Source organism: Astyanax mexicanus, chromosome 17 (genome assembly GCF_023375975.1).
Source record: "Astyanax mexicanus isolate ESR-SI-001 chromosome 17, AstMex3_surface, whole genome shotgun sequence".
Lineage (NCBI taxonomy): Eukaryota > Metazoa > Chordata > Actinopteri > Characiformes > Acestrorhamphidae > Astyanax > Astyanax mexicanus.
The window spans coordinates 10,779,387-10,789,198 of record NC_064424.1 but is presented as its reverse complement, the minus strand read 5'-3'; the positions used below and the strand labels follow the sequence as shown (position 1 = coordinate 10,789,198).

The 9,812-nt window shown below is 36.3% G+C and overlaps 2 protein-coding genes across 2 annotated transcripts in view; one reads left to right on the top strand and one right to left on the bottom strand.

Moving 5' to 3' along the window:
• Positions 1 to 540: 540 nt before the first annotated feature.
• Positions 541 to 9,812, bottom strand: part of rab39ba (RAB39B, member RAS oncogene family a) — a 175,672-nt gene continuing 166,400 nt past the window's right edge. Inside the window, exon 4 of the transcript XR_007425117.1 lies at positions 541 to 550. The gene's annotated coding sequence lies outside the window, so the exon portion shown is untranslated. The remainder of the gene's footprint in view (positions 551 to 9,812) is intronic.
• Positions 605 to 7,714, top strand: timd4 (T cell immunoglobulin and mucin domain containing 4). Its single transcript, XM_007254113.4, has 8 exons — positions 605 to 658; positions 1,008 to 1,287; positions 3,297 to 3,635; positions 3,754 to 3,822; positions 4,960 to 5,051; positions 6,413 to 6,524; positions 6,623 to 6,656; positions 6,743 to 7,714. The coding sequence occupies exons 1-8, from the start codon at positions 605 to 607 to the stop codon at positions 6,822 to 6,824; spliced, it is 1,062 nt and encodes a 353-aa protein (XP_007254175.3). The 3' UTR covers positions 6,825 to 7,714.

Genomic DNA, 9,812 nt, shown 5'->3' with positions numbered 1-9,812 from the left:
GCTATACAGCTCTGGAAAAAAAATAAGAGACCACTTAAAAATTATGAGTTACTTTAATTTTACTAAATTGAAAATCTCTGGAATAAAATCAAGAGGAAGACGGATGATCATAAGCCATCAAACTAAGCTGAACTGCTTGAACTTTTGCACCAGGAGGGACATAAAGTTATCCAAAAGCAGTGTGTAAGACTGGTGGAGGAGAACATGATGCCAAGGTGCATGAAAACTGTGATTAAAAAACAGGGTTATTCCATCAAATATTGATTTCTGAACTCTTAAAAATGTATGAATATGAACTTTTTTTCTTTGCATTATAAGTCTGAAAGCTCTGCATCTTTTTGTGCATCTATTTCAGTCATTAAATGCCTTAAATGACAATGTTTTTATTTGGAATTTGGGAGAAATTTTGTTTGTAGTTTATAAAATAAAAAAAATAATGTTCATTTTACTCAAACATATACCTATAAATAGCAAAATCAGAGAAACTGATTCACTTAATTTTTTCCAGAGCTGTATTAGGGCTGCAACTGTTGATTGTTTTGTAAGTCAACTAATCTATTGATTATTGTTCTGAATATTCAATTAATCAATGAATATTTCGCTCATGCCTTTCACCTTCCATTTGCTGTGGATGCAGTTCCTGTTCCTCACAAAGAAGGCATATATGTATAAATATTAAATATATAGTCTGTTGTGTTTGGGCACTTTTGGTGAGCTTGTTGAGTGTGAATTGACAAAAGACAGAAACAAAGTTTTTTTTCATTTTAGCACTCTTTAAATATACTGATTAATAATGATTAATAAAGTAGACTTTAGTGCACTATAGCATAATTATGATTATTATATTTTAATCTACTTTTTTCACTAGGGGTAACAGTGCCTACATTTTAGATTTAAGCTCTGGACTTTTCTAAGGTTTTCCAAGTGGAAGCAAAGCTCATCTGTACTGCTGTCCAGCTGTACTCAGACATTAATGAAGCCTGTTTACTGAAGCACAGCAACTGTAGACAACTCTCGGCTTCACAATCGCCCCATTCTCTCAACCGTCCCCTTCAACAGCAGAGGGAGAGGAGAGGGGTCAGTCGCCCTGTTCTGCTTGGAGATGTCACAGACTGAGGTCTTCAGAACACAGCTGCCTATTCACACTCTCTCGTTGTAATGCTCCAGGCAGTCCCCAGCACAGGGCAGTGGTGCCTGAGAGCCATGCTCCAACACACAGCCTAGTCCGAATGGCGGCCTCACTGAGTTTAAACGTGCTGCACTGGATCCTTGTCCTTTCCGTCTCAGGTAAGACTTTCATAACATTAATAATAAGCTTTAAACCTGAGAAGAGCTTGAAAATGTGTCTATTTAGCTAAAAATCCCTTTACTGCATTAACATCTATTCCTGTAATTGTGTGTGCTAAAATTTATTTTGCATATAAAATTGCAGAGAGTAAACTTTTGTCATTTTTAGGGTTTCCCCAAAATATGTAGCTATTTCTCAGGTATATTGGTGTTTGTTTCTATGTTTAGCATAAGGAATAACATGTTTTAATATAAAGGTTATTGTTAATAGATGACAAATGTTCAAATAAATGAATTCTAGCTGATGTAATGCAAAAAAACAAATGTTAGAACAGGCTTTACACAGGGAAGATACTATTTGCTAGTGTAAACATGCATTCAATATTTAAAGAATTAAAAATAGTCTGTACAGCAACTGTAGTACTGTAATTGTTCTCAGAATGTTTTAATTAGGCATTTTTAAGCACATTTATTATAATATTGTTTGCTGTTCTTCTGCTGCTCTTCATTTTCCTATATCTATACAGTATTTCCAATCTGTTTCTATTTATATGCTGACAAGCAGAACAGCAGTATGTAAACACTGACCATGAAGTGTTACCTCAGGGGACAGCTCGAGAATGCAAATACCTGTATAACTTATGAGGTGTTATCTTGTGAGTGAGGCTAAACACTGGTCAGGGCTCTGGCCAGACAAGGAGAGGTGATTTATCAGAGTTGGAGTGAGGCCTGGTAGTGGGTGACTACCATATTCTATTTTGAAAGTTATTAAGAAATGTTGTAAAGAAAATTTAAATTTAGAGGAGGGGTCCTTCTATTATATATTTGCCTTGACAGTACAAGTACAGTGTGAGCCTTGGTTCCTTCCAAGGTTTCTACTTCCTGTAGCTCTGAGTTGTTGTTTTTTTACTTGCCTCTGTTGCTCACAACTGGAGGTTCTGTATTGTATGTTTATTGTTTTTTTTTTCTACTGCATTTCAGTTGTAAAAAAAACGTTATTGATCCCAGAGGGAAATTCTGAAAAATAATGCATACTTGCTTCCACACAAAAACCTGGTATCAACGTTTTAGCCATTTGTTACTTTTTGACATAAAGTAGCTCTGGCAATTGTTCTTCACATTGTATCAAAACTTCATATTGAATGGGCCAATAGAAATGCTCCAAAATTACTTAAAATATTGATATTTTACATTGACTACAACTAAAAGTTAAAAACATTAAAATACGTGGAGCTATGTATTATAGCTACGTTTTGGGAGTTGATCCACCCCCTCACTCCTCCCACTTTCTTCCCTATTTAAACCGTCACTTCCTCTCTACCTGCTCGTTGAACAACCTAGCACCTACCTCCTCCCCATCTTCCTCCTTCTTTAATTTTATTCTCTTCTCGTGTTTCTTTTCGTGTGAGGGGGGGCTTCGGCTTCACGCTTTACAGCGAAGCTGCCCTGAACTCCACCCCAAATTCTCTAAAAACGCTCCCCCTCTTTTCTTCTTCTCTGCACAGTCAAGGGTGTGGGTCAATACTAGCAAAAAAGAGATCAACAACATTATTCATGGTCAAAACTATGACTTATTTTCTCAACCCTAATAAAATCAATGCTTACCAAGTTTTGCCATCTGACATTTCCTCAAGCCTTCAGTTAGAAATGATCTGATGACAAAAGTGCAGATTTGGCATAAGAAGATGGTATATGCCATTATAGCACAACAAGTTATGTATGTAGGTTAAATGATCATTATCTGACATGGTACTTATGGTAGGCTACACATGTCTAACACTTCGTGCTGCGTCTCTTGGGATCGGAAACAAAACAATTCGATTATTGAGAGCTGATTTCAGTTCATTTGCACCATCACTGATGTTTAAAACATGTGGTTGTTTACTGGATATAAGTGGATATGAGTACTTTTATTGAGAAAACACTAAACTGATGACCAGCCAAGGCTTAGTTTTCTCTGCTTTTTGTGCTGCGTTGCTGTTTACATTAATTCTCTCCATGTCCCACAGCTGCCAGTTCATCCGTGTGGGCGTTCAGGGTAACTGAGGGCAGCACAGTGATTCTCTCCTGTCATTACTCAGTAAAGCAGCATGGCCTGAGACATGTGTGCTGGGGTCGAGACTGTGGAACTTTCTGGTGTAATGACATCATCGTACAGACAGATGAAAATGGGGTCATCTCCAAGGTCTCGGACAGGTACAGACTCATTGGAGACGTCCTCTCTGGACAAATGGACCTGGGCATCCAGCGGATCCAAAGGACAGACAGCGGGCCTTATTGCTGCAGGACAGATATAGATGGGCTTTTCAACGACAAGAAGGTGACCTATACTCTCAAGGTCATGAGAGGCAAGTGAAGGTTATGCTTCTGTCTTCTACAATCACCTAAAGTGTAATCAGTTCAACATAGTACTGGATATTAATGGTTCTGAAAACTGTAAAATTAAACATACCTTTATTTCTGAAGCTCCAACAACAGTGCCTCTAACTACCACTACTACACTATTCACCACAGAGCCACCACAGACTCAGACGGGTGAGTAATATATGGAGTTTTTATTATTGTATAAATAAATACAAATTAATGAGATTTGATAAATCATTCATATTGGTGAATATATTTCCAACATTTATGTAACCTTTGCAAAAATATTTAAATGTCCCATTAAAAATAACTAATTTGAAATTAGCTTTCCCTTCACAATCTAATTTATTTTCATTTGAAGCCTGCTATTGGCAACTCTATTGAGTTCAGGACTTTGACAGGACCACTTTAAAAACATTATCTATTTTTGGGGACGCCGAGTAGTCCAGCGGTTTAAAGCGCTGACACTATGATCGGGAGATCGCTGGTCTGAATCCCAATCATGCAGCTTACCATCAGCTGCCGCAGTTCCAAGAGAGCACAATTGGCCTTGGTGCTCTTTTCCTCTTATCACTCCAAAGGGTGATGTCGATCAGCACAAGGCGTCTGTGAGCTGATGTATCGGAACCGACTAGCTGCACTTTCCTCCGAGGGCACTGTGATGCTACTCAGCAATGCTGTATCAGGTAGTGGCTGACTTCACATGTGTCGGAGGAGGCATGTGCTAGTCTTCACCCTTCCTGTGTTGGGGCATCTCTTGTGATGGGGGATATACAGCTGACTAGCAGCTGAATAGGTGGTACAGTTGGTCTAGCTAAATTGGGAGAAAATGAGAAAAAAAAGTATAAATTAAATTTTAAAATTATCTTTTTTTACATCTGGAGAAATCTGGTGAAATGTATTGTATTTTGTTGCAATACATACTGCATATCACAGAACAACAATACAATACTACAGTGTCAGTTTGTTCCAATACTGTGCAGCCCTAATAAACATCCCACCACAGGCTGAACACGTAATAAACCATATATACTAATATTTAGTCACAGCGGTGCTATAGGTGGTTGATAACATTAGTTAAAAAAAACTAATAATTAAATGACATTTAAATGATACCAGTGTTACAGAAATTTGCATTTGCATGACTGTGCACAGGTCTTTAAATGTCATCGTTTCTGTGCATCATAAAGAAAGCTTACCAAGACCCCCTTCTGAAATGTCACCCACCAGTGTGGTCACACATCCTTAGCGGAAGAACAGAAACCACATACAATCATTGTCTCAATATGAAACTTACTTTTTCTGCAGTGCCGTCTCTCTCACACCTTCCTAAAGAAACAGGGTCATCAAGATTCGACATTTCCGGGCAAAACTTAACCGTACTGAATCTGGGTGGTGTGGTGAGTATGAGGTGTCACTTAGACACATTCTCTCCTTTTACGTGGTATCAAATTCTTTCATTAAATTATTTGATTAAGATATTCAATTTATTTTTTGTTTAGGATATATGGAAGTAGATATAGATAGGATTTTTTAACTGAAATGAAATGTGCCTAAAGAAAGATTGTCCACACATTAATTCAGGCCATCGTTGATGGCAAAGGGATTTGCATTAAAAATGTAAAATATTATTTATATTTATCGTTAGTTTGTTTACAGGTACTTCTGAAAAACTATGGGACGGTTTAATGGCTAAATGTTTAATCATTTAATGCAATATTTTTGTTAAGCCCCTTAAAATGAAAGCAGTGTTAGAGCAAAAAGGTGAAATGCTAAGTTTGATTACAGTGGGTATTTTGTGGGTATATGTTTTAGTTTTTGTAAAATACCTTTGTTTTTTCTTCTTCTTTTCCTCTTCATTATTGCTCTTACTTTTTAATGAGCTGGTAGACTTAAGAAGTTAAGAAAGATCAGCCAAACTTGGCAAAACCTATTAGTCAATTAATGAAAACAAGAAATAAGTATATGATTAAAATAACACCAGTACTTGCATTAGTTGTCAAAAGTCATAAGGCACATTTTTTTCCTTTCACCATTGCAATTTAAGCTCTTCAGGTCCAGCGAACAACCTGAATTTGTACCAAATTAGTTAGTAGTAAACTGCCAAGGCTTTTAAAGAAAAAATAAATAACTCAAAAATGAAAAAGCGTATATTGCGTATATACTTTTAAGGAAACAAATAATTGAGTAACAACATACTGCAGGTCTGTAGTAATAGAAATAAACTGAGCTTTAAGTAATGGATGCCAAAAATGTACTACAATTTACAAGATGTAGTAAAGCAGTGCTGGAACATTAACAGTGTTACTTCAGCATTTACACACTTACTCATCATAATAACTAGAAAAAGACACAGAAACAAATAGAACTCTGTAACTATAAAAAGTAGAAGTCTTTTCTATAGAGAAATTACAGGTGAAGCCAGATAGGGTGAGTACTGTTTCCTACACCTTTAAAAAATTGGAGAAAACTGGTATGGGAAGAGTCACGTCTGGCTGACCCACATGGCAACAGCTTTAGCCTTTAGCTTAGTTTAACACTGTTGGATTAAGTCTCAGTTCCAGAAGTGAAGAAAAGTACAGGTGAAGAGAAAAGCAGTAATAACGTCATTGATAGGATGAAAAAATAAAGAAAAAGGCAGTTTGTCTGGGTCATACAGCACTTATACAGGATCACTAAACAATAGGGGTGTTTTAAAATTGTAAAATGGAAAACTCTTCAATGCAATTTAGCTCCTCTTTTCTTCTCTTGTGTCCTGTAGCCTGAGGAAGCAGTCTCGACCATCACGCTACAGATTAACATCCCTGTGCTGTCCCTGTCCCTCAGCCTGCTCTTGCTCATACTGGGGGCTCTGGCCCTGCTGGCCTTCAAACGTAAGTACTAAAGCCTGCTCTTCTAACTCAATCTAATCATCTGCATCAAGATGAATCTAAGATCTAATTCTTGGTTCTCCTGGTATATTTTTTTTTAGGTGGGTTCCATACGAAGGTGCTAGAGAGTGGCTGGTAAGAGTAATAAAAAAAATATGACTAAAATCGCTATATCTATGATTTAATAAATTAAATGCTGCATATTTTTGTTCCTGCTTTAGTTTCTCTAATGAGCCGAGGCACATCATTTATGAAATACGGACAAGAAGACCAGTGGAGGAGAACATTTATACCCTGGACTAAACGCAAGGCACTGACACACACACACATACACACGCACATACACACACAAACTTTTTTTTTTTTTTTACTTTTGTAAAATACATTTTATCTAGGTTATTTATGTTCCATGCACAAAAGCAGCTTTTTAAAACTGTGGTTGTAAAGAGTGAAAGGTTAAGAAATTGTGGAGAATTCTAGAGTTTTTTGGCTATTTTGTTGTTTAATTTAATTTATAAGAGAAAACAGTATTTTTATTTATTACATTTGATTATCATTCACACCCCAAATGTACAAATTTCCACATATTTAATGTTTTTTCATGTATTTAATCTCTATTAGTCTCTATTAGTTTGCTCAAAAGTTATTGGATGAGTAACTGATAAAAAAAAATGACCAGAGATTTAAAAAAAACAGCGCATTCTGTTTGATTTGCATGTACAGCAATGTAAAAAAAAAGAGAGACAACTAAAAATTATGAGTTTCTTAGATTTTTACCGAATTGAAAACCTCTGGAATATAATCAAGAGGAAGATGGGTGATCACAAGCCATCAAACCAAACATATTTGTTAAGCCCATTAAATGAAAGCAGTCTAGGAGCATTTGAAAAGCTAAAGTGGGTATTTTGTGGGTATATGTTTTATTTTTTGTAAAATACCTTTGATTTAGAAAGATGAGCCAAACTGTTTACAGTTTTTAAGGTGTATGCACAATAATTATCTGAGGCTAGAAAATAAATAGCATGCTTTAGCTTGTACACATCATGCTACACTGGGAACTACAACTTTAAGAAGAAAAGTAATGTCATCATTTTACATTATGTAAATGTTTTCATGAACTGGCTACCAGAATGGTCTTCATCTATATTGTATTAATAAATATAAATAAAAGTGCTTAAAATCATTCAAAATACTTTTGTCTATGTTCATCTTTGCTCTATATTACCATAAGAATAAGGTATTGAACTGAGGTCAGAGATTTGAACCAATACTTTAAAATGAATATGAAACCATTATCTGATCCTTAGTGGGTGGCTCAAAGCGCAATTGTTCCTTGCTGATGATAAGGAGAGCCCAAAAGCAGCAAATTTCCTATTAAATAAAGAGGAGTTGCAAAGAGTGGTCAAAACGAGTAAAGTCAATACCAGTAGTAAACAGCAGCATTAAATGTTAAATATACCAAAGAGAGTGCAAGGGTCATACACGGCAAGGCGATATCAAATTTGGGTCTAAGAAAAACAAAATAAGGAAACAAAAGAGAAATTGGAAATGCTTTGTAAAGTGGGGTAAATCAAACAGTACTCGGCAAGGTGTGTTTGTGGAGTGAAGGTGTATATATACTGAGTGGAACAGGTGAATTCAATATTCTGGTGATTGATTTTTCTGGTAGTGCCCGTGTTATGTGACTATGTGAGGGAGTGATGCCAGTGTGGGAGAGACGGGAGCGCCTTCAGAGCCAGACTTGACAGCAATATAGTGTAGCAGTGCAAAATATTAAATGTTTTTTTATTTATTAATAAGAACAGTACATTCTACCCTTTTTACTATTACCTTTTCTCGATTTCTAAAATATAGCTATTTTTTTATTTGTCAGCTTTCTTATTACAATTCTTTTTGGTATAACATGTCAATAGGTTATGCATGAATGTAATTGATAGACTTTTTCCAGATTTAACCTGATAAACAGGATGCTGTTTTATGTTCAGCCTGAATTGCTGTAATAAAACTTAGTTTTCTATTAGTTGTGGCAAATGGCTCCAAAATAAACAGAATATTAAGTAATTAAACATCATAACTAATTTTAAATACAGTGTGTTGTTAGATGAAGCTTGAATGTAGTCCTGTCTCTTTTGCAAATTATTAAATATTTTGTGTTTTGATCGTTTTGTGTTTCTACAGTCAGTTTGGTCAGCTCAGAAATTGTAGAACATGGCCTTGCAGCAGAGCATCGCATTAGTGCTTAATCTGTAAATTTAGTATTGGCAAGACAAAATGTACGCCTCAGCAGAGTGTGACCACAGAGTCCAAGAAAGTGCCAAACTGCCGGAGCTGAACTGTCATCACCATGCAGATACTGGCTTTCTAATGAAAGTGACTGGATGGTGGCTTATAGGAGATATCTCTCACAGCAGTAAAACATTTTACATTTAGATTTTGTCCAAAAAGCAAATGAGCAAATGATTTGCTTCGTTCAACTACATACAAACATACACTCTTATGTACCACGACTTTAGGATGTTTTAAATAACAGAAGCTCCTTCCAATCCGGAATGGTAGAATGGGAAAATAAAAGATTTCATGGCTAATCTAAGTGGTTAAGTGGGTTGATCTACATAGTGATGCTAACTCTGACTCTGTTAACTGATTTGAGCTGTTTGAGAAAAATGACTGTTCTGATCTGATTTTAAGATTCTGACCCTGTATTGTCTCTATAGATGCTGCACAGATCTGCAGGATGTGTGTGTGGGGTCTCCTGCACTGAATGTGGGTGTGACTGAAATGACCATCAGTTTAAAAGATACGCCTCCTTTTAAAGTCTGTCAACTGGACAAAATGTCTTCAAGTGCATCATACATGCACGTCTAGCAGTCAGTAATATTTCACCATGAGGAGCACTACCCAAGAGCTTTTATAAAGGGCAGCTGAAGAAGCCCCTTAATGTCGTCTTGTGGCAAAACTCAGTATCTAATCAGACCACATGTCTTCCTGAGATGTTACTAAGATTCCTTCATGCATAAAGCCATAGCTTTATAATATCATCAAGGCAAGTAATTTTAATGCAATTATTAGTGGTGTCAGTCAATAAAAAAAATCAACAGTTTAGACACAACAACACTCTGTTTCATCGATCACAACTATCACTGATTGTGGAAACTTCACTCTAGACCTCAAGCAGCTTTAACTGTGTGTCCCTCCACTCTTCCTCCAGACTCCAATGCAAAATTTACTGATGATCAGTGATGGTTTGGAGAGACATGTTTTTTGCTGGTGTTGATCCACTGTGTTATATCC